Below are 23,960 nucleotides of genomic sequence, written 5' to 3'. Positions count from 1 at the left end.
CTTGATCATGATGCTGCGTCTTGATATATATATATATATATATATATATATATATATATATATATATATATATATATATATATATATATAGCAATCTTAGGGCCCCAGTGCATCATCCTGGAGAGGGACTCAGTGGAGATGGTAGAGTAGATTCTACAGAAGAGGCCGGGGGTCTTCGACCATCCACTTCTAAAGAACGTCAGACGGTTATTGCAGGAGTGTATTATTTTCCAGGTTGGCCATGTGTTTCGGAAGACAAACAGAGCCGCTAACTGGGTCGCCTTCTTTGCTGCTCATTATTCTTGAGAGATTTTTTGGACCCGTTGTGTACATGTCCCTCCACCGCTGTGGAGTATTTTGTCTCTTGACTATGTAGGCAATGCTCACGCGAGTTAGTGTGAGCGGCCGGTTTATCCCCCTCCCCCCCCCCCCCCCAAAAAAAAAAATAATAATAATACAAACGTAGCAAATTTGTGAGTTTCATTTGGAATTGGACTTTGCAAAGCTTAGTTTAGTAATTCGTTTTTTTTTTTGCTAGAGCGAGCGTGTCATACTACATAAGTACAGACGCATCCAATAAAGTTTAAAATAAATAAAATATTACAGAGTACCCTAGACTGTTCTTCCTCCCGGATCCACAGCATACAATTCAAATGACAGGCCACATAAGCAGCCACCCAATCCGGGGCCCCGTTGGCCTTCCTGAATCTTCGCATCACCATAAGCAAGCGGGGTCTCTTCACTGCTTTGCATGGCATGGAACAACAAAAGATAGTCACACTTCCACAAAATGCTCTCTAGTTCTTAATATGATCCACAACAAGATTAGAGATATAATTATACCATAAGACATATTTGGTTTGCTAAATTAAATGGAAAATCTCCACGCATTAATATGCAAGATATGTCCTTTATGTTTGTTTTTGATTATGCCCCTCTCCTCCATTTCTCTCAAGTAATCTTTAAGCAATTTTAACTATTGCATTAAGAACTGTTATAGTCACACGAATGTAGACAGTATCTCAATGCAATGGGATAAGTGATGAGGATTTCCTCCTGGCTTTCCCATTTCATTCCATCCCTTAAATGACACTTGATCACCTACTATGTCCCTATTCTCCAGAACCTACCCTTGCTTAACCGGGCTTTCAGATGCAAGTGAGATAAAGAAAACTCTTTCTAGGAAATAAAACAACTATATAGTACCTACTCAACCTAAAGGGCCAAAATTGTTAGGCTGCTATTTGGTTAGATAATTATGGGAATGTTAATATATTATTATATCGGGAGAGTTGTTGCGATTCCACCAACAACCAAAAACTTGATGACAAAGATATCTTACCTCCACTGTCCAAATTGATGTTCTGAAATAGATGTGGGAGGTACCAATATGATTATAAGTTAGGTAGTTTATCCAACAAATTTGCTTTCTCAAAAACCCTATAAAAAGTGGCTTTAATGAATTTTAAAAACTATAACTAATCCATTTCAAACTATAGAATTTTCATGCTAAGAGCTATTTTATTTTTTCTTCTTGTCTTTTTATTTTTATTAGGAGGGGGAGATGCTAGCTTTATCGATATTTGTGACACCAGCAAGCAAGGGAGGTAACGCCCTACCGAGAGATGCTACATAAAAGGAGCATTAATATGTTATAAAACATAGTTTCACAAATTTTGGTTCCAGAAAAATGAATTCCAAGTCCCCTCTTTGATTGTCATTCAAGCATTGTCAAAATTTAATTTTTGCTCCCTTGTTTTGATGATAATTTAATCATTACTCCCTAGTTTGAAGAGGCAAATACAGGAATAAAAACATATATATGTGTGCAAAACATGTTAGGAAAAATTTAAATGCGCAGCGGACAGGCGCACGTTGTCCACGTTCGCGTGAAGAGCGCGGACGCGTCCGCGGAAGGCGCGGACGCGTCCGCCAAAAAGACCATTTTGCCCCTGCGTAAAACCCCTATATATACCCCCTATTTCATCTCTTTTGATACACGAAAAATTTGAGAAAAATAGTGGAAAAATTCTGAAAAAATTCTTCTCCCTCTTAGCCACTTCGAAATTTTGTTTTTATATTTTTTATTCAGTTTATTTAGTTCTTTTCATTCCGTTCTTTGCTGGATCTGCAAGTCCGATCGGGTTCGCTTTGACTTCTTCCGAGACATGCCGAAGAAGAAGTTGTAGGGTCGTCGTATCTCCGAGAAGGATTGCCGGGTGACCCGTACGTGAGGGCAAATACTTCTTTGGGACAGCGTCTACGCGCTTCGACCTGCCTTCAATCAGGCTACTTTCTTCTACTTTTATTTTTAATTTAATATTAGTAGATTTGTAGGATTTGAAATTCTATAATATAAATTTATTAAATGCATAGATTTATTTTGTGCTAGATTAGATTTATTTTGCATTGAAATAGAATTATTTGGATGCCGAATAATATGTATGTATATTATTCCCTTTAAGATTTTCCATTAATTATATTTATAGATATATTTATTTATTTAGATAATATATTGCTAACAAAACACATATATTAGTGTTAGAATGTGTAGAAACAAGGCAAAAAATGTGCATAAAATCAAATCAAGGGTTTTAAAAAAATGAAAATGATTAAACACTAATTGTTAAATGACAGCTAAATGCAGGGTTGGAAATTAATTTTTTTAATTAATTATCCATTTTTTATAGTTTATTTGACACAGTCTGGACCCAAAACTTCAGAATCATTTTATTCTACGGGAATGCAATGTAAGATAGCCCAGTACAGCCAACCTTCATTATTTCTCACACAAAATAAAAAAAAAGGAGATGTTTTTATCCTTTCTTCTTCAGTGTCCAAAGGCATCAAAAGCCAAAGTAAGGAGTAACCCTCTCCCTCAATCAAGGAAAGCAAGACAAGATCCTTTGTCGTCTGGGGTTTTTAGGATTGCTGGAAACCCCCCATGCTCGTTGTCTCCTCGGTTAATAAACCTCGAGTGAGAAACCGCCGCCGCTGAGATCGTATGAGGAGGTGGCTGTCGGGCTTTTGTCTCAGCGGGCCGAAGCGGCGTTCCGTCAGAACCCACGACCGACCGGATCCCACGGTAAATCCAGCCAACCATACCTGTCGTCTCTCCAATTACCCCTTTCGGAATTGGATTCCTCATCTAAAATTCCAATTTCTCCTCAAAAAGATCTCATCTTTTGTATATGTTCATGACAGGAGACTCGTGGAGGATCCATGGTTGAACCACAAGGAAGCAATTCCACTGCTGACCCTCAAAGCAGCAGTCGAATCTCGAACGGCTCTCAGGTATGTCTCGTGTTGATGGCTAGCCAACCATTTTGCCTTCGAAAACGAATGAATTCTGATGATTGCTGCTGGGCGATGTTTTGGAAGAATGCTTGTGTTTTTCTATAGAAAAATGATCGTAGATTTAGAAAGCGTATGGATGCAAGTGGATTTTGGATGCGTGCTGTTGCTGTGTGGATAGCTTTATGTAGTTGCCGGTCTAATCTAGCTCAATGTACTGTACTGTGAGTTTAAAATGTTTTTGAATGTTATGTTTCTTTATCAGAGAATGGAAATGGTGGTTGATTTGCAGGCTAGTCAGCAGAAAAATATCATATTGAATCATGAATTCTCTGAAGGGCTGAATTACTGGCATCCCAATTGCTGTCATGGGTATGTGGCATCGGAAGAGTGTGGTCTTCTTGATGGAGTTAGAGCAAACTCGGGGGGGAATTATGCAGTAGTCACGCAGCGGACTGAAAGCTGGCAAGGTTTGGAACAGGACATTACAGGGAAAATTACTCTTGGTGTGAGATATAATGTCTCGGCCTATGTTAGAGCCTATGGGGATCTTCAGGAACCTTGTGGAGTCCAAGCAACGCTAAAATTAGAGAATCAAGATTCTTCTATCAATTATTTATTGGTCGAAAGGTAACATTCTTGGACCAATATGTTGCATTGGTTCTTCTTCTTCTTTAGTTTTGTTTGAAGAGCTCCATTGATAAGCATTGGCTGTTCTAGGGTCTTAGTTGCAAAAGATCGCTGGGAGAAGTTAGAAGGTTCCTTTTCATTGACAAGCATGCCGAAACATGCAGTGTTTTATTTGGAAGGACCTCCTCCTGGTGTAGACCTGCTCATAGATTCCGTAACAGTCTCTTGTGAGGTATCTTTTTTTATCTTTATTTTTCTCTTCTCAATATATTTGACTTACTAATTCACATAATTTTGTTCTTGTTTTCTGGCACACGTCATTTGCTTTTATCTTTATGACTTATTTTCTTTGAATCTTGTAGCTACTAACTCGAATGCTTCAGTTTAATTTTGCCATATCTCTAACATGATATTGTGTGATAGACAACAAGCATATGTGTGCTATTTGTTTGAATTCTTTAGCATTACTTCCTTTTATGGAGAAAAGTTGGATTTTTTGTCTCTGTGTGGTCATAGCAAGAACCAAAAAAAACTTATCCCATCTAGAGGGTAGCTATTAGAAGAAACCTGTTGACGTTCTGTGCCTATTACGAGGGTTATCCTCAATCAACCCAAGCTTTTGCAGTTCCTTTTCACAGCTTCTGCTGGTCTATTATTGGTATACCTGGTGATCGGTTCAATGCCTTGTGGCTACTCTCTCTGTGGTGCATGTAAATACCATCTTATTTAATCCCCTATTATTGTGACATCTGTTGGTGGAATTCCTAAACTTTCTGTATTTTCTAGAAGAGGATTGACAAGAGTGAGTAAGAGAGATTTTAATTGCACTGGACTTGAAGTGAAATATTAGCACAAAAATTATTATCTCATCACACTTATGATAGACATATACACCATGATATTATTGTAACAAAGTTTTCTGACTGTTTCTTGTGTCTCATAGAAAACAGAGATGGTAGTTGGTTCGCAGATTAGCCACACAAACAACATTATCTCGAACCATGATTTCTCTGGAGGGCTTCATTCCTGGTGTCCTAACTGTTGCCATGCATATGTGGCTTCTGAGTGGTCTGGTTTCCTTAATGGAGTAAGAGCAAACTCAGGAGGAAATTATGCTGTCGTCACGAAACGTACTGAATGCTGGCAAGGGTTGGAACAGGATATCACGGGGAAAGTTTCTTCTGGTAACACATACTTTGTCTCAGCCTATGTTCGAGTTTATGGGGATCTTCAGGGTTCCACTGAAGTCCAGGCAACACTTAAATTAGAGTATTCAGATTCTTCTACTGGTTATTTATTTATTGAGAGGTAATATGTTGAAAAAGGGTATACTAGAATGGTTCCCCTTCTTGTTATTTATTGATTGGGGTTGGCTGTTGTAGGATATTAGCCTCTAAAGAATGCTGGGAAAAGTTGGAAGGTTCTTTTTCACTGAAAACCATGCCTAGACGTATTGTATTTTTTCTGGAAGGACCTCCACCCGGGTTGGACCTGCTCATAGATTCTGTCACCATCTCTTCTTCTGGCCTAAAGCAGTTTGAGGTCTGCATTTTTCATTTTTATCAAGTATCTTCCCTGTAATGTTGCTTTCCAGGCTAAAGAAGGCAAGAGAAAAACAAATTCCTCTTTTTCTTATGGCATGTTTCGTTCATTTAATATTTGACATACTTCATTTTTTCCAATCTCTTGGCCATTTTTTAGAATGTTTCGCTGCATCTGTTTATATCTTTTACTTTGTAATTGATAAAGAAATTCCGGAAGAGCTGTTGATGGCATAGTATATAACTCTTGTAAGAGAAAAATTGCAAGGTCAGGCAATTGAGATAGAATGACAAAATATGATTGTTGGCCTCTACCCTCATATATGTTGTGTTCTCTCATCACTATTTCTTACTAAACCAGATTTCTGTTACCTTTTTATTTTTGAAAGGAAAAGAGCCCCAGATGTGTTACCAATGGAGATGAGACTATCTCATGGAACCCTCATTTTGATACTGGCATACATAATTGGTCTGGAAGAGGATGCAAGATTCACAGACATGAATTTGGAGGGGATGGAAATATACGTCCATTTAGTGGAAATTTTTTTGTTTCAGCAACTGAGCGCACTCAAAGCTGGAATGGTATCCAGCAGGAAATCACTGGTCGGGTGCAAAGAAAGCTTGCGTATGAGGTCACTTCAGTGGTTCGGATATCTGGGAGTGCTAGTTCTGCTGACGTGCGGGCAACTTTGTGGGTTCAGGCACCAAATGGCCGTGAACAATACATAGGCATTGCCAAGTGAGTTCTTATCATAATTTTTATTATATATAAGCTATCCTACATCAGTTGATATATATATATATCATCATCTGGTGAGGAACCTGCACTAATTTACATGTCACAAACAAGTAGTGTGATAGCCATTCTTCTTAATGTAGTTGTTACTTAAAACAGACTGCAGGCATCAGATAAAGAGTGGGTGCAGTTGCAGGGAAAATTCCTCTTAAATGGTGCTGCTTCAAAAGCCATAATATTTCTAGAAGGGCCGCCACCAGGTACTGACATTCTTGTCGACAGTTTTGTAGTAAAACATGCTGCGGAAGTCCGATCTTCACCTCCACCTCATTTTGAGGTTAGTAGATTTAAAAGACCTTTTATGTCAAGCATATTATGTACCATAAGTTATAAACTAAATGATAATATGCTGCCTACAAATTAAAAATGAACTGTGGGGCTTCAGAACATCATCTTTCTAGAAATGTGGTGCTAATTAGGTGCTTTATATTACTAGCTAATACCCATGCGACATGATTTGTTTGGAAGTGCCAAATTGCTAAAACTGTTGTTTTGACTTTTAAGTTGGTGAAGGACAATCTAATGGGGAAAAAAAGAGGATATTGCAAGTATTGATGAATTTGCTGTGATTGACACTGCTTCTACTGGAACTGGGGGCTTTCGTTATATAGTTCTGGAAATGGTAAATATGCCCAGATGGTGGCCGACTGTGTCATATGCAACTTCTAGGATCAGCTGAAATATATGATTTCAAAACATTGCGTGTCTGATCACGACATCTTTGAATAGTTTTAACAAATCTCTTGGCAATTTGCATATAGGCACATCATAATTTGCATATAGGCACATCAGTGACCAGCACTAAATACTTTCTGAGAAGGAAGTAGTTTTCAATTTTTTTAGTTTTAAGTTGATTTCTGTTGCTATAATTCTGGTATTAATGGTAATAAATATTGGGACTCTTCATATGTTGATTTATGTTTTGTTGCTTGGAGTGCAAGTATATAATATTCATGAGATCCTTTGACATCATGTTTTATAATTGATGCTACTTGATTAACAGTATTTATATTAGGAGAATCAAAATGATAATCTTCATTGAAAAAGGGGAACGTATAAATGGGTTACACGTACACCCTTGTGTTTCGATGTGCAAATAACCAGAGCTGCTTTATTGACGGTAGAGTATGGTTAATCACAACAGTATTAAAACCTCGGGCGATTGTTTGTATTTCACACCACTTACGCTGGTCTCTCTTCTGTATGGAAGATCATGATTGGAACTATTTATGTGTTATCCAACCAAATCAATTTTCTTGTAATGCCTCCATATTCCAGCATTGTCAATGGTGATAGGTCATATGGTTTCTGGATGAAGTGGCTGTTAGAGATTTTTCATCATATTGAAATGAGATATGCTTCCTTACTTTTGTACTCATCAGACATTTTGTAAGGTCTCTGATTTCATAGAAACTTAATGAAGACTAAACAAGGTCCACGCTGTCCTTATATTCTGATAATTACGAAACAACCAGCAGAATCCTATTTTAAATTTTACAGTTAGGGAATGGTTATATAGCTTCCAGGAAGTCTCTAAAGTGCACTGCAATTACTCAGACATTATTATACATCATAAGCAGAGGATACTACTATAAAGCGCTTGAAGTTACTTCCACTTGTCTTAACTCTTGCTTCTATCTTTTGTATCTTTACAACGGAGATATTTGGGTGCAATCTCGTGTTCAGTTGCAAAATCACCAGAAAATGGACTGTCTTTGAGAACTATTTTTAGAAGTATCAGCCGAACCATACCCGATAATGTTGTTAATTTCATGGATGTTCTGTGCAGCTATCAAGTCATGATACTCACAGTATGCAATGAATTTCACATAGTACATAGTGTTCATACACTTAAACTACTCATTTTGATGCTCCTTTTTGGACATGTCAGATGAAGAGTCCAATTGAATCATCATGTTCTTATTTAAATAGTACCACTTTAGAGATACTAGCAAAGAGCCAAATCGAGATTAGCCAATAAACTATAATTTATATTTTGTTTGTTGTTTGATGCATTTGGCCTTGTTGAGATATTAAATTTGCATGAGCATAAACTTCTGAAAAGCAATGCAGGCAAGGAAGCCAAGCACCTCATGTTTCAGAGTATGTCAAACATGTGCAGATGCAAGAACAGTAAAGCCAATTTCAGTTAAAAAGTCATGAAAAGCTACGTTCAAGATCAGATTGGGATGCACGGAAACAAAAGCATCAACCCATTCATGTGGTAATGGAACTGAAAGAAGCGGCAAAGGAGTTACCTAAGGACTTTGATATTGTGCAAAATCTTAAAAACATAGTAGAATATAGTGATGGAAGAAGCTTCCTGTGATTCACATCTAAGTAAGAGCTTAATAAAATAAATGATAATGAGGCTATGATCAAAGATTCTGCTATGATGTTAGAACAGAAAGGTTACACCTCTTGTTGATCCATTAAAATGAGGCTGTTTGGATGTTGCAATTCCTGAAAAAGATGTTAAAGAAGTTAGGAAACTTGCTCTTTATGATCCTTATAAATTTAATGAAGAAGATTGCCCACAGGTTCCATCAAACCTTGGAGAAGTTGTCACCTTAAAAGAAATACATGCTGATAATGGTTTCTTCATGCAAGGCAACATTGTGAAGGGCAAGGGTAACATGAAAAATAATGAAGCTTGGGCCGATTCAAAGCAGGTCAAGATTTACTTTGATCAAGAACAAACATATTTGATGAGATCACACATCAAATGGAGTTTAAAACTTACTCATAATGTTACACTACGTTCAATAATTGGTATCCATCACCAGTTATTATTGAGACAACGAATCAATAAAAGTAGGTTTGATTTTGACCTAAAAGAACCTGACATGAATTTTCATGCTGCGAAAGCGAATGATGGAGATGAAGCACATATAATGGTGCATTGAAGGGCTGGAACATGGGATCTTTCTTAAATTTAATTATACTTATCAATTTTCTGTTTTTTCTTTTTTTTTCAGTTATTTTTAGTTTTCAGTAGGTCTTTTAACATCATAGGCTGAGATCAAAAGATCTCAGTTTTAGTTGCTAGCTTGATGAGACTGATTTATTGCAGTAGTACTGTTCATGGACTATTCAGTATTCACACTACAGTAGTAGTGATCAGTAACCTTGCCCTATTAGGGGCAGTTTTAGAATTTTAAAATAGGGTAATGGAATCTTTGGTTTCTTTACTCTTGTGGTGTGATTTTGCTACAGAGATGTGTGGCCTTCAAATCCTAGGTATGAGTCCTAGGTCCTAGAGCAAGTCCCATATTGTCTTCTTTATTTTCTTTATTTCTTTAGCACTAATTTGTATTTTGCTTTACATTTTCTTGATTTCTTGTGTATCTGTTTTTTCCGCTTGTTTTCTTCCTTGTATTGATTCCAAATTGTTTCGTTTGATATCTAAACATCCTATTGTCTGCCTATAAACCTCACTGCTCAGATTAATCTTTCAATAGCCCTTTAAATCCTTTTGTTTCCTTTTATAGATTTTGCCCACTAGTTAAACCCTAGTTTTATAATCTATAGGTTCATAGGCACATCCATCGTCAGTTTCATGGTAAAATTCCAATTTTTACGGTTCAGATTTATTTAAAACTCAGATCTTAAAATTCCAATTACTTTGGGTTTCAATCTTATCCTAAAACCCTCAAGATCCCCTTCCCTTGATCGTCCTGCGTCAGTTGTATTTTGACTTTTATCAATTTTTACTAATAATGCTGGATGTTATAACCTACTAAGTATAGAACAAGTTGAAAAATGTAATCTGCATGACTTTGTTTATGTTCATATTTCTATTTTGTTTTCATATCCATTTAGGATTACAGATTTCCTTGTGTTTAATGCTTTACTTCGCATATGAACCTGATCATTGAGGAAAAGCAACCATTTCTTTTTAATTGAAGTTATCCTATCTGGTGCATATATCTTGACGTGTTTATTATTTTATTTGTTCAAACTTCAGTGTAATTCTTATTCCTTTTTGTTTTCTGTTCTGGCTGTGTGCTTTCTCGTTTCCTTTTTTAGAATGACAATAAGGAAACCACTGGTTTGGGAACAAATTCCATGGTTTGGACCAGGAATTTTATCATGGTGGAGGGGGAGTGCAACCACTGTAAGCCTAGTTTGTGCCTTTTTCAATCTTTTTATTAGGAACATCATGTTGATTTTGGAAGGATGGTATAAATTCTTTTCTTTCTATCTGCTGCTTTGGTTTTGCTAATATTCATATTGGCGGAATCGAGTATATCTTTGAAGTATATTTCTTGCAGAAAGATCTTACGCCAGACTCATCTTTAATGTTCTTTTCATGACTTTGAAGAATGGGATGACAGAACTAGCATATGTTTGGAGAATATAGTCTGCCTCTCTAAATTTCATTTTAGGTCAAATTTTTTCCTTTTTGATAAGCACAGTGGCATTGCCTTCTAAGATACAGACTTTATTTTGCAGAATATCTTGTATGGAGTTAATATAATCAAGAACAGCACTCTTAATGATGGTCTAAATGGGTGGAGTCCTCTCGGCTCATGTACTCTACGTGTATCTACCGATCCATACTATTTGTTTCCTTCAATAGCAAGTAATTCTCTTGGGCATGACCAACCTTTGGGCAATTGCTACATCCTCACTGTGAATCGCACAGAGACCTGGATGGGCCCTTCTCAGACAATCACAGGCAAGCTAAAGTTGCACTTGACATATCGAGTTGCTGCTTGGGTTCGTGTTGGCTCAGGAGCAACCGGTCCTCAAAACGTCAATGTTGCACTTGCTGTAGATAATCAGTGGATCAATGGGGGACAGGTTGAAGCAAATACTGACAGATGGTATGAACTCAAGGGATCTTTTAGAATTGAGAAGCAGCCATCCAAAGTTGTTGTTTATGTTCAAGGCCCTTCACCAGGTGTTGATCTGATGGTTGGAGGACTCCAGATATTTCCAGTTGACAGGAAAGCACGAGTTAAATATCTGAAGGAAAAAACTGAGAAGGTATCTCTGTTTTGTTGTGACTCAGATATTGCTATGCTATACTACTTTACCAATATACTGTAGTACTTCATAGAAGTCTTTAGAGCTCACAAATTCCTTTGTGAATTAAATTAATTGTCCATGCATTTTTTCACAGGTAAGGAAACGTGATGTTGTCCTAAAACTCCCAGGTTTTGACAGTGCCAGTTTACATGGTGCACCTATAAAAATTAGGCAAACACAGAACAGCTTTCCATTTGGGTCTTGTATCAATAGGTCAAACATTGAGAATGAGGAGTTTGTCGATTTCTTTGTGAAGAATTTCAATTGGGCTGTGTTTGGGAATGAGTTGAAGTGGTACCACACAGAGCCACAACAAGGGAAGTTGAACTACAAAGATGCTGATGAGATGCTAGATTTTTGTCAGAGACATGGTAAAGAAACTAGAGGCCATTGCATCTTCTGGGAAGTGGAAGATGCTGTCCAGCCATGGGTCCGATCATTGAACAGTCATGAGCTGATGATAGCCATCCAGAAGCGTCTCAAAAGTCTGCTGTCTAGGTACAAGGGTAAATTCAGGCACTATGATGTGAACAATGAGATGCTTCATGGATCATTCTATCAAGATAAGCTTGGAGAAGATATCAGAGCATACATGTTTAGAGAATCCCATCAGCTGGATCCTTCTGCCATCCTGTTTGTGAATGATTATAATGTAGAAGATGGATGTGATCCTAAGTCTACTCCAGAGATGTATATCCACCAGATCCTTGATTTGCAGGAGCGAGGTGCACCAGTGGGAGGGATTGGCATTCAAGCTCATATCAGTCATCCGGTGGGAGAAATTATATGTGATGCGCTGGATAAATTGGCAATACTGGGTCTTCCTATTTGGTTTACTGAGTTGGATGTATCTGCGGTAAATGAACATGTTCGAGCTGACGACCTGGAGGTTGTCCTCCGTGAAGCTTATGCACATCCTGCTGTGGAGGGGGTCATGCTTTGGGGATTTTGGGAATTGTTCACGTTCAGGGATAACTCTCACTTGGTTGATGCTGAAGGCAGCATTAATGAAGCTGGTAAGCGGTACCTTGCTTTGAAGCAAGAGTGGTTGTCACATACTGATGGGCATATCAATGCCTATGGAGAATTCAAATTTAGGGGGTATCATGGAACATACACTGTAGAGATAACTACTCCTCCAGGAAAGAAAATATCGCAATCATTTGTTGTAGACAGTGGAGATTCTCCGCTTGTGTTGATTGTAAATTTATAGATTGTCCATACATGATGTAAATTTTTCCCCATATATACTATTTCATGTGTTATATGTGTTCAGTTCTAGAAGAAAATATAAACTGGATGGTCTTTCCTTTTAAGGCTTTTATCTTATGCATGGATTGATCTGAAGAAGTTCATTGTTTGTTTGCTTAAAGCATTCATTTCAAGAGCAGATCATGTTAATTTTCTTTGCAATTTGTGCAATGTGATTTTTGTTTGTGTTAGTATATCACCATAACCTAGATTTGGATTTGGATTCTTTTCATGTTTATCTTCTCAGGTTCCTTGTATCGGAATCTGATGGTGGTTCTGATTGTGTGCGGATAAGATGTTTCCCGCAAGCAAGGTGCCGCTGACTTTTCGGTGTCAAGTTAGAGCTCATTCATACTTTTGAGAGATGTTCTTCCAACAAAAAGAAGAAATGCATTTTTTTGCAAGAAGACCAAACTGATCTTATTTTGCCAATTTATTAGCATAATAATATTTAAGTACATCTGTTTGATCCTAAGTTGCTGTCATAACTCGTAATCTTGTTTATATCAGTCCTGAGATGAAATATTGGAGGAATTTAAGAAAGAATCTGCAGCTTCCCTTCAAGTTTAAATAATGAGAATGTAATCCATGATCCAACTGTCCAGTATGAACAAATCAGAAATCCTGTTTTTTTTATCTCATTATTCTTACAAACAAGTATACCTTTGATCCTCTAAGGTAATGGAGCTTTACTTTATTATGTCTTGATCCAACCCACATAAGGACCTGATGAAGTTACTTCAAGTTACTAAAACCTATGTAGAATTAGGTCGAGCCGACAGCTTACAGGACCAGACTTGATCCTATCCAAATTCATGCATCACTCATTTGGCCATTTCTAAAGATAATCCAAGGTGGACCCACTATGGCCAATTCATTTATCAATAAAGTCCATCATCCTGACATGTACAATAATCAGGCTGAATTAAAGTGATATAGGGTACAATATAGATAAATCGTAGATCCATTCCTTGTTCATTGTTGGCAAGTTTCCGTCATCTGCTCGATTTCCCTGTGAATTTATCAGTGTTTAAGATCTTTTCCTGCACAATGTCAGTCTACTGAAAAAATAGTCAGAGCCTCATGCCAAAACATGCATGTTTTTATTACTCACATTGTAAGTTTGTGTACTGATGTTAGTACTTAGTACAGTAGGACTAGGACCCCATTGAAAATCACATTAAATTTCGGTCTTTGCTATGTTGCCCAAGGCATTCGGATGAGCTATCCATCAATGTCCTTCACTCTGAAAAATCCTCATGCCAATTAAATAGATCTTGCATAACCATGTAATTGGTTCTCTCCAACTACTCGATCTTGCATATAGTTTTGTCTTGTGATGAAGGGATCGATGCACATCCTAATCGCTATCGATCGTACCAAGGCTTCCTTCCACAAATTTCTTGAGAAGTGTCAGATCTTGTACATTTACTTCATCAAAAAAGTTTAAGAGGTAAACTAAAATACAATGTTAATGGCACCCCTAAAAATCGACTTCAGATGGTTCCCACTTAACCATACGATAACATAATGAGCATACGGAATGGAGAGGGCTCATGTCTCACGGTGTGTGTTTTTTCCTGCACAAACAAAGTTAATATTATTGTCAGCAATCTTCTCCCAACTAGTAGAGTGTACTTTGGATAATTGGAAAGAGGGCTGTGCAAGAATAAATCAATCAATAGCATATTCGACCCTGGCCATTTTATCTTCAACTATCTAAGAGAAGTAATAAGGCCTTAAATCACAAAACCGAGGTTCCCCTATTGCTGTGCATCCGTAGCTGTGCAAGTTTATATGTACATAAAAACCATACAATATCTGCACTAAAGTTGTTTAGTGGCCACTGATTCCAGCGAACCCATGCAAAACCTTATATCAGGTAGGTTCATGAACAAAGGGATGAATCATATTCAATTAATACAAATACTTTGTTATGGTTATCTTCCTATTTCACCATCCATTCAATGCCTTGCATCCTCTCCTCTCTCCCTCTCCCTCTCCCTCCTATAAGAGCTAGCTTGCATGGACACCATCGCTAAGGCCTGGCCTAAATGCGATATTAAATATTGCACCTATCGATGCAGGGCAATTGCTTCCATACGGTTCCATATGGCTGAGGGGGTTAGTAATAACAATTATGGGGGTCGAGGACCACCAGGAAGCAGCTGGCGCCTCTTGGTACCATCTCAGGTCATTCAGAGGGTCACTTTGTCCGACCAGTTACGTTCACTTGCCCCATCATACAACTACCATGCAGGACATGAGATGGTGACATGCATGGTGATTTCTAGTTTCCATCCCTCCCAAGTAGGAGGGGGAGTTGCTTAATGTAAGAATTTTTCTGTACTTAAATTATTTTTTTTGAAAAATTGATTCTTACATGTATGATATCTAAATTTTTTTTGCATGTTTTATTAATTACGAAAAAATAATATATTTCAAAATAACTTATATTTAGTTGGTCATCTATTTTTTTGAAAAAAATATTTAAAATATCTCTTATACTTTTAATAAAAAAAATCTTATCTCATTCTATCTAAAAGCTTAATAATATTTTTGAAAAAATTTATCTTAATTTCCAGCTGGTGAAAATTGAACTTTCTCATGTTCTACATAATTTTTTTTTCTCATAAAATATAAAAAAATTATTTACATAGAAAAACTACTTTTTCATCTATCTTCTTTAAAAACTCCAACAAAATGTGAGGTGTTTCTGCATTTTTCTGCTGATTCTATTCTTTTTTCATTCTTTTTTCACGAACCAGGCGATTCCTAACAGGTAAAAGAGAAAATCCAAAGTCCTTTTCATCGTTATTGCAATGGGGTATGGTTGGGATGTCCTTATTTGCTAACACTTTTGGTCGCTCATATGCTCTTACGCCTATTCTTTCTCCTACATGAGATTTTTAAATACTTTTTTTTTTGGTACATCGATTCTTATATGCTACTTCTCTCTTATCTCCCTCAAATAATACTTTTGATGAATTTGTTATTTTTCTTTTTGAGAAAAAAATATTAGACAAAGCCTAGATCCATTCGTTTAGATAATGAACAAAATATTACGCAAGTATCGTCCCACTTTCATAATAATCAAGAGACTCTTCACTGTGTAGTTGTGCTATCGAAATCTTTTAGTCAATTAAGCAAAGAAAGATGGTATGCCAACTCCATGCCATTTGGCCATTTGAACTGGAGGAAAGAAAAGGGATATGCTTAGAAAAAAGAAATAAAATCATGGCACGACTTAGTTTCTAAAAAGAAAATTGATCACGAAATTCTTCTAACATCCATGAACCGGGCATCGCCTCGTGTCGAACTCATTCGATTTAATAATTACTTTTTTCGGAAATGAAAAATTTACGAAGGCTAATCTGCCCCGACAAGGGAGGCTGTCGGCGGCCCATGAGCAATTAGATCACACCAGGCCGAAACTGGTCATGTCTCATACCACCACGTGTGCACCAAGATAATAATATAATATAGTCACCGTCGGCAGACGGCCCCACTCAGAGGTGACGTGGCTTGGTCGATAGATCCTCTGATAAGAAGTAGATAGTGGTCACAGCGTACGTTCGGCTCGAGGCCGTCTGATTCAGATTGTACGGCTACAATGATGATAAAATTGACGGCTATTTCATCACTTGGTAAATCCACTGAAATTAATCATTAAGTCAGATGTTTTGAGAATAGCCGATTAATATTATTTTGCTTGAGAAAATAATAGCGATGGTTAGCCATTATATTCTAAATTATGTCTATCCAATGATTATTGGGATGTAAATTTGGCGAATATGTACTTGCCTGATATATATGGGCGGTGCACAAGAGACTTCTAAACCCTTATAATGGCGTTCATAACTTTTACCGTAGGTAGCAGCCATCGTTTCGAACCCGTTTCTCCGCTTTGCCGTGACGTGCGACTACTGTATACCCTCATTGACCTGTGGGAGACTTTTAAGCACTGTTGTTACGAAATTAAAGCCTTTAAGCAGCAATCAGCCTACAGGACAAACCGACGTGAGTGAAGCTAAGAATCACAGGATGAGCGAGAGAGAGAGAAGAAAACAACAGTTAAAGCGAGGGCCGGGGACGGCTTGCTATTAGCTGGAAGACACGGCTGTCATGGGGCTTTCCATGTCAATGAAGGAATCCCCATTTCTTCTTCTTCTTCTTCTTCCTGCATATCTCTTTCCCCTCTCTTTCTCTCCCTATAAAACCCCCACCCTTCCGCCATTCTTTCCACAACCACACTCACAAAACAACCCTCTTCCTAATCCATCACCACCACTAGGTCTTGCTATATAGTGGCAGTGGGAGTATGGATCACAGCACTCTCTCTTTTCTCTTCCATCTCCTCACGCTCGCCGCCTATGTATCAGCCCTACCGGCCACCTTCCTCCAAGACTTCCGCGTCACTTGGGCCGACACTCATATCAAGCAGCTGCAAGGTGGCGCCGCCATTCAATTGACCCTCGACCAATCCTCAGGTAAATATACTTTAGCTGTTGACAAAAAACTAAAAAAAGATGATCTTCCATTTACTTATAGTACCATAGACTGGTGCTGCATACAAACAAACCTAACTAACATTATTATCTGCATGAATATAATTCAGGATGTGGGTTTGCTTCCAAGAGGCAATACTTGTTCGGGCGTGTGAGCATGAAGATTAAGCTCATTCCCGGAGATTCCGCCGGAACCGTTGCCGCCTTCTACGTCGGTGACTTGCCGGTTTACGTACATATTATACTTTACTCTCCCTCATGGCTTGGCTAATGTTTGATTTGGGCAGATGAATTCCAATACCAGCGGTATCCGCGACGAGCTGGATTTTGAGTTCTTGGGGAATAGGAGCGGACATCCTTACACGGTACAGACCAATGTGTACACCCATGGCAAAGGCGACCGGGAGCAGAGGGTCAACCTTTGGTTTGACCCCGCCTCCGACTTCCACACCTACTCCATCCTATGGAACCACTACCACGTCCTGTATGTATTGCATCACCATCATGGAGATTTCCAACAAACTCCATCTTAGAAATTCTCATGTCTTAATCCAGTTAGTTTCCGAGATTAAATGCAAAGGCACGCGTTCTTTCTTCCTGCATCAATACTCGTGCGCTTGTTTCTTAAAATTTTGAAAAAAAAAATAACAAGAGAGAGACAGAGAGGAAAGACCTAGGAGGAAGTAATTAATAAGTCGAAAGACAAAGTGACATGATTATTACCTTTCTTATGCGCCGCATAGCAAAAGTAGACCCGTGATCAGTAAATATAAAGCACCAACTCAACCACATACATGTGAACTAGCTCTATATAAAGCCTTTCTAATTACCTTATCACTTTACCGGCATACATGAACTTATATATCTTTAATAACGAGAGTGGCTTTTCTGCTGGAGTTGCTTGCTTGTATAGATTCTTTGTGGACGAAGTGCCCATCCGAGTGTTCAAGAGCAACCAAGCCCGGGGCATAGCGTTCCCCAAGTCGCAGCCCATGGGAGTGTACTCTACGCTATGGGAGGCCGACGACTGGGCCACGCGAGGAGGGCTCGAGAAGATCGATTGGAGAAAGGCCCCATTCCACGCTTTCTACAAGGATTTCGACATCGAGGGCTGTCCCAACCCTGGCCCAGCAAGCTGCGCTTCAAACCCAAACAACTGGTGGGAGGGCCCGGCATTCCGTCAGCTCAGTGCGATCCAAGCCAGGAAGTATAGGTGGGTTCGTGTGAACTACATGGTCTACGACTACTGCACCGATAAGTCTCGAAACCCGGTCACCCCGCCAGAATGCTTGGCCGGAATTTGAAGCACTAAGAATGAAGAAAATCGGACGCAAGGCCTATAAGTTTGCTTGCCTAAAGGCATACTATAAGATGGTGTGTTGTCTCATTTGGTGGCTATGTATCAAATATTGTGCACTGTTGTTTAATTGTACCAATGTAATGTATTCGAATTGTGTTTATTTGTCAAGTTAATTGTGCATTTGATGGCTATGTAACAACAATATTGTGCATGCGCTGTGGGTTAATTGCACCAATATAGGTAGGTGATTGCGTTTATTTGTCGAACGAAACGAATTCAAGCAAATCAGAAGGGAATCGCGTTTCCTGTACGTGGAAGGAGGATGGGCCGTCGCGCCGCCTCGCGTATTCGCCGTTGTATGGGCCCGTTGAGGTCTTTAGCCATCATTTACCGGGGAAAAAAAAGGAAAAAACAAAGGGTCTTTTGCCATCACTTGAGTACAAGTGGGACCCAGAATGGGTTTCTGGGGCTGTTATACGGCCACGTTTCTCGTGGAAGGCCGGAAAGCATGGATGGCTGACCGATTTGTTCGCTTTTCGTCTCGTGTTTTCTTAAAAGGGACCTGAAAAAGGAACACCGTCTAGGGGCAGCTTGGCAGTGCTAGGGTTTGGGAGCGTCTGGACAGGGCCTTTGCGTCCCCAGACTGGTTTCTTCTCTTTCCTACCTACAGGGTCACTCACTTACCTCGGATCGCCTCGGACCACTGCCCCTTGCTGATTTCTACATCGCTGGGACCCAGGCATCACAGCCCCTTCCGCTTTGAGAAGGTCTGGCTATCGTACCCTCAGTCCTGGGATATTGTACGTGATGCATGGCGCCTCCTGGTGCGTGGAGACGCTATGCACCGGGTGTCGCGTAAACTAGAGTTGGCCAAGAGGCGTCTCCGGCGATGGAACCGCGAGGTTGTGGGCGATATCTTCCGGAGAGTGGAGGGTGTTGAGGCCGCGATCTCCGAGTTGCAGTCGAGAGAAGATTTGGAAGGCATGCTTTCGACGAGCGATATGGGTGACCTTCGGGGGTTTCTAGCGACTCACCACTCCCTCCTACGACAGCACGAGATCTTCTGGCGTCAGAAATCTCGTGTCCAGTGGGTGCGTGAGGGTGACCGCAATACTAGTTTCTTCCACCGGACTACGATTATTCGGAGGCAGCGGAGCACGATTCACTCGTTGCGAGATAGGTCGGGATATCGGGTGGAAGGCGAGCCCTCCATTCGTCAGATCTTGTTGGATTTCTTCCGCACCAGATGGACGGAGGAGGAGGAGTCCGACGATAGCGACCCCATCCCTCCGCGGATGGATGTGAGGATCGAGGATGATGAGAACACAGCCCTGGTCCGACCGGTGTCGGCACAGGAGGTACAGGAGGCAGTCTGGGCTTTGGCTCCAGACAAGGCTCCGGGACCAGATGGGTTTCCCCCGTTCTTCTTTCGACGATATTGGGGTATTATTCAGACAGCAGTGGTTGAGGCCATTCAGTGCTTCTTCTCCCAGGCAGTGATGCCAGGGGATTGGAAGGCTACCTTCATCACGCTCATTCTGAAGCGTCAGGAGGCGACCGAGCCCTGCCACTTCAGACCCATTAGCTTGTGCACTACCTTGTACAAGGTAGTGGCCAGAATTATGGTTCGGAGGATGAAGCCCCTTCTGCCTGGTATCATTAGTCAGGAGCAGGGGGCGTTTATAGCTGGCAGAAACATCTCCCATAATGTTCTGCTAGCTCAGGAGATGATGTGGGACCTTCAGCGAGCATCGAAGCGACATAGCCTGATGGCTATTAAACTGGATATGGAAAGAGCTTATGACAGGATCAGATGGAGATTTCTTCAGCAGACACTGGAGGCGTACGGATTCCACAGGCAGTGGATCGACTGGGTGCTGGGGTGTGTCAGGGGGCCAAAATTTTCGATTTTGGTCAATGGCACACCTTCTCCTTTCTTTGAGTCTACTATGGGGCTGCGTCAGGGATGCCCCTTATCTCCTTACTTGTTTATTCTTTGTGCTGACATTTTGTCTCGTGATTTGCAGAGGGTGTGTGCCCGTAGGGAGCTGGAGGCCTATGTTCCCGCCCCGGGGGCTAGTCCTCTTTCCCACTTACTCTTCGCTGACGATTGTCTTCTTTTGGCCAGGGCGCGGGTTTCTGATGCACGGGTCCTTCGTAGGGTGGTAGCAGATTACTGTATGGCGTCGGGCCAGAGAGTCAACTTCCAAAAGTCAGCTGTCCGCTTCAGCCCGAGTACGGAGAGCAGGGTCAGACAGGAGATTCGTGGGATTTTGCAGATTCCCGAGCAGGAGGAGACATTGACCTACCTGGGAGTTCCCATCACAGGCCGCAGATTACGAGTGGCAGAGTGTTCCAGCCTAGTGCAGCGGGTGGAGAGCAGGTTGGAGGGATGGAGAGCGGTTTCCCTATCTATGATGGGGAGACTGACCTTGATCAGATCAGTGTTGGGGTCCATGCCAGTTTATCTCATGGCCAACACTGTGGTTCCGAAGATGACCTTACTGAGGATTGAGCGACTGCTGCGGTGCTTCCTGTGGGGGTCACATGGCGGAGGCCGCGGGGTGCATCTGGTAGCCTGGGAGCATGTATGCCGGTCCACCAGCGAGGGCGGTCTCGGGGTACAGTCCCTGCTGGAGCGTCGCGAGGCCTTCATTGCTCGGCATGCAGCTCGGTTTCTGCTAGAGCCACACGGGCTGTGGAGTCAGGTGATGGCTGCCAGATATGGACATGATGGCTCAGAGGTGGCATGGAGTGGGCGGCGAGTTTCCTTCATGTGGCGTGAGATTGGGAGGTATGTGCCGACGGTGTCGGCAAATACCAGGTGGATAGTTGGCGATGGGCGGAGTATTGATGTGACTGCGGACCCATGGGTGGACACTGTCCCACTGAGGTGCTGGCCGACCATGGTTGATGCTACGGCGACGGAGGGACTGCGGGTTTCTGATCTTCTGGCCCCAGGAGAGTCAGCATAGGATGATGCCAGGTTACGTCAGCTGTTTGGGGGACATCTAGCTGAGAGGATCCGGTCTCTTCCGGTGCCAGGCTATGGGGGGCCTGATGTTAGGGTTTGGGGCACCTCTTGCCGATCCAGGGTCCGATTGGGAGACCTCGCCGGTGTTATCCAGCAGGAGCATGAGCCAGGGCCGGACTACACTTGGATCTGGAGGTCAGGGCTCCACCCGAGGGCTGCACTCTTCCTATGGAAGGTGGCGTGGGACCGTCTCCCGACGAGAGCAGCGCTGAGTAGGCGAGGATGTGAGATCCCTACGGAGTGCGGGACATGCAGTGTGGAGGAGTCGGTCGACCACGTGCTTTTCCAGTGTACGTGGGCGAGGTCGGCATGGCAGTGGGCAGGGTTCCCGCAGGAGGTCTGGCATGGGAGGCCTCAGTTTTTACAGACGATGCAGCAGTGGTTGGTCCGCTCTCGGACATGTCAGGAGGCTATTCGAGCGACTTGCACAGCACATCAGATCTGGCTGGCAAGAAACGCTCGCACCCTCGGTGAGCGCAGGGTTTCACCGAGGTTCGTGGTGGAGCTAGCGCGCGTACAGGCATTGGAGATCAGATCCTCTTCAGATGGACCTTTGATAGCTCGGGACACCTGGGGTTCTCTTTCTGCTTCGGCAGCTTCCCAGATGGTGTTCTTCACCTGGGAACCCCCACCCCCGAGTTTCCTCAAGGTCAACTTTGATGGATCGGTTTTGGATGGAGGCGCGCGAGGTGGTGCGGGCTTTGTGATACGGGACCCGCATTCCAGAGTCGTGGCAGCAGGGGGCTGTCAGCTGTTCGGCATATCGGTCCCCGGGGCAGAGTTACGAGCTGCCTGGGCCGGTCTTCGATATGCGAGGCAGGCTTTGCAAGCTGGCTTGATTGTGTTGGAGGGCGACTCAGCCACAGTCATCAGTTGGATTCAGAAGGGGCTGAGGGGTGAGGGCTCAGACCACCCCTTGGTTCGAGACATAGGGATGATGTGTGGGGTTGGGGTGGCCATTCAGGCCAAGCATGTATTTCGAGAAGCCAATGGGGCAGCCGACTGGGTGGCTGCCTTCGCGGCTCATCACTCAGGATACACCCTGTGGGTGGGGGAGGGGGAGCTGTCTCTGGCTCTCCGTGAGTTAGTATTTTTTGACTTTATTGGGTGTATTCGTACGCGTCTTGTATGAAAACCCGTTTTTAGCACAAAAAAAAAAAAAAAAAAAAAAGGAACACCGTTTCGTACAGTGATTTCTGTCGGTCGGGCTCATCAGGACAAGGAGTTCAGAGTACCCCATAACTTCTAGGGTAGCTATATTGCTACAAATACATGAAGTCAAATGGATGGGGAACAGCCAAGTAGGGACATCGTGAGAGGTGTAATTTTTAGTTGGATTAAATCCACCGTTGAGCTGATAGATCGATTCAGCACACACAAAAATATGTGTATCATGCGTGTTTTCTTCTTTCTCTAGTTTTGTGCAGTGTTGCCTTGCAATTGGACTAGTCTCCTAGCTGAGCGGCCTCACAAATCCCTGAGATAATAGCCATCTCATATTATTGCACGGCCTCACCCGATTCTCTATGACAAAGGCCAAGGTGGACCCAGTTCAGATTAATGATGTTGTTGGATACCAATGTCAAATTTGTTCTCTACAAGTACCTGATTTTTTTTTTGAAGTAAAAAATTTAGAAAATGATAGAGATCCTGCAAAGAAAGGATTCATCTTTCTTCACATGAATCACCATTGGATCGAGAACAACGACCACTTCAAGATCTATATGAGAAGGTAAATGAAAAAGCTCAAAGTATTTTGAGATCTATGAGGGGTATGATCCAATGGTCAACAACATTGTGGAAGAACATCAACCATTCTTTGGCGCGAAAGATACAACCTGAACCTTCTGGAAAATCTTTATTTGCATGGAGAGGAAATGTTCTTTTTTGATAATGATTGCTTTGGAGATCTAATACCAAGTCTGGCCTGATTAAGGTTGGAAGGACTCACGGATATCAAGGCAAAGCTATCTTCCGTTGCCTTAAGCTCTGACAGGAAGAGTTGTAAATCAAGGGGTCCTAGATATTAAGAGCTGCACCAAAAAATTGACACAACAAAGTTAGACAGCGAGGTGCAACATCCCCATTAACTGCTTCTCAGCCTCACACATGATGGTTCTGTAACTTATTTTCCAAAAAGGATTTACGTGTTAATAGGGATCGATTTTTCATCTAATTTAAGTCGGGTCCGATTCAGGTCCGATGATTCTAATTTTGGGACAAATGAGGGTTTAAGGATTGGTGTGAAACTAGAAAATTAATGGTAAACCACTTCCTCGTAAAAATGCTTCAAGAAGTTGACCTTTGAATAGTAAGAGATGGCTTAAATTAGGCCAGAACTGGGAGGAACAAAGATATGTTCCAAATTTCCTGCCCTCAGTGTCTGTAAGTACCTCCTATGGCATGCTGGGTTCGGCCTTGTGAGATCCAACTTAAAACTCCAGGAGTTTGATTCTCATCTTCCTATTTTACCGCGTTTACTACATTTCTACTTTTCTAGAGCAGAGCCTAGACATGTTTTAGGTTGGCACGAGGGTAGTTCTAAATACACCCCCCCTATTGCTCAGGACAC

The 23,960-nt window shown here is 41.4% G+C and overlaps 2 protein-coding genes across 5 annotated transcripts; both read left to right on the top strand.

Moving 5' to 3' along the window:
• The first annotated feature begins 1,999 nt into the window (after positions 1-1,999).
• LOC103707637 (endo-1,4-beta-xylanase 1-like) lies at positions 2,000-12,611 on the top strand. 4 transcript variants are annotated; one of them, XM_008792205.6, is made up of 10 exons: positions 2,000-3,085; positions 3,205-3,294; positions 3,587-3,924; positions 4,015-4,156; positions 4,868-5,232; positions 5,307-5,466; positions 5,855-6,204; positions 6,361-6,538; positions 10,717-11,253; positions 11,390-12,611. In XM_008792205.6, the coding sequence occupies exons 1-10, from the start codon at positions 3,005-3,007 to the stop codon at positions 12,506-12,508; spliced, it is 3,360 nt and encodes a 1,119-aa protein (XP_008790427.4). In that variant the 5' UTR covers positions 2,000-3,004; the 3' UTR covers positions 12,509-12,611. The 4 variants fall into 4 exon arrangements, with proteins under 4 accessions (XP_008790427.4, XP_088557011.2, XP_017698434.4 ...); XM_017842945.5 differs by having other exon boundaries at positions 2,758-3,085; positions 3,560-3,924; XM_088700885.2 differs by lacking the exons at positions 4,868-5,232; positions 5,307-5,466 and having other exon boundaries at positions 2,722-3,085.
• A 3,924-nt stretch (positions 12,612-16,535) lies between these two features.
• On the top strand, positions 16,536-18,522 carry LOC103707638 (putative xyloglucan endotransglucosylase/hydrolase protein 6). Its single transcript, XM_008792208.5, has 4 exons — positions 16,536-17,036; positions 17,165-17,265; positions 17,342-17,538; positions 17,968-18,522. Exons 1-4 carry the CDS (start codon positions 16,868-16,870, stop codon positions 18,356-18,358), a joined length of 858 nt encoding a protein of 285 aa, XP_008790430.4. The 5' UTR covers positions 16,536-16,867; the 3' UTR covers positions 18,359-18,522.
• The last annotated feature ends 5,438 nt before the right edge of the window (positions 18,523-23,960 follow it).

This window comes from Phoenix dactylifera, chromosome 7, assembly GCF_051530095.1.
Source record: "Phoenix dactylifera cultivar Ajwa chromosome 7, Ajwa_hap1_PhDact_Kaust_v1.1, whole genome shotgun sequence".
Classification (NCBI taxonomy): domain Eukaryota; kingdom Viridiplantae; phylum Streptophyta; class Magnoliopsida; order Arecales; family Arecaceae; genus Phoenix; species Phoenix dactylifera.
The sequence above is the reverse complement of the archived record's forward strand: the minus strand, read 5'-3'. Positions and strand labels throughout refer to the sequence as shown.

Bases quoted from the DNA above. Each gene is read 5' to 3' on its own strand.
- LOC103707637 (XM_017842945.5), top strand. From the start codon at position 3,005: ATGAGGAGGTGGCTGTCGGGCTTTTGTCTCAGCGGGCCGAAGCGGCGT. The intron at 3,925-4,014 runs GTAACATTCTTG...TGGCTGTTCTAG, and splicing joins AATTATTTATTGGTCGAAAG to GGTCTTAGTTGCAAAAGATC. The intron at 6,539-10,716 runs GTTAGTAGATTT...TTTATTTTGCAG, and splicing joins CACCTCCACCTCATTTTGAG to AATATCTTGTATGGAGTTAA.
- LOC103707638 (XM_008792208.5), top strand. From the start codon at position 16,868: ATGGATCACAGCACTCTCTCTTTTCTCTTCCATCTCCTCACGCTCGCC. The intron at 17,037-17,164 runs GTAAATATACTT...AATATAATTCAG, and splicing joins GACCCTCGACCAATCCTCAG to GATGTGGGTTTGCTTCCAAG. The intron at 17,539-17,967 runs GTATGTATTGCA...TTGCTTGTATAG, and splicing joins TGGAACCACTACCACGTCCT to ATTCTTTGTGGACGAAGTGC.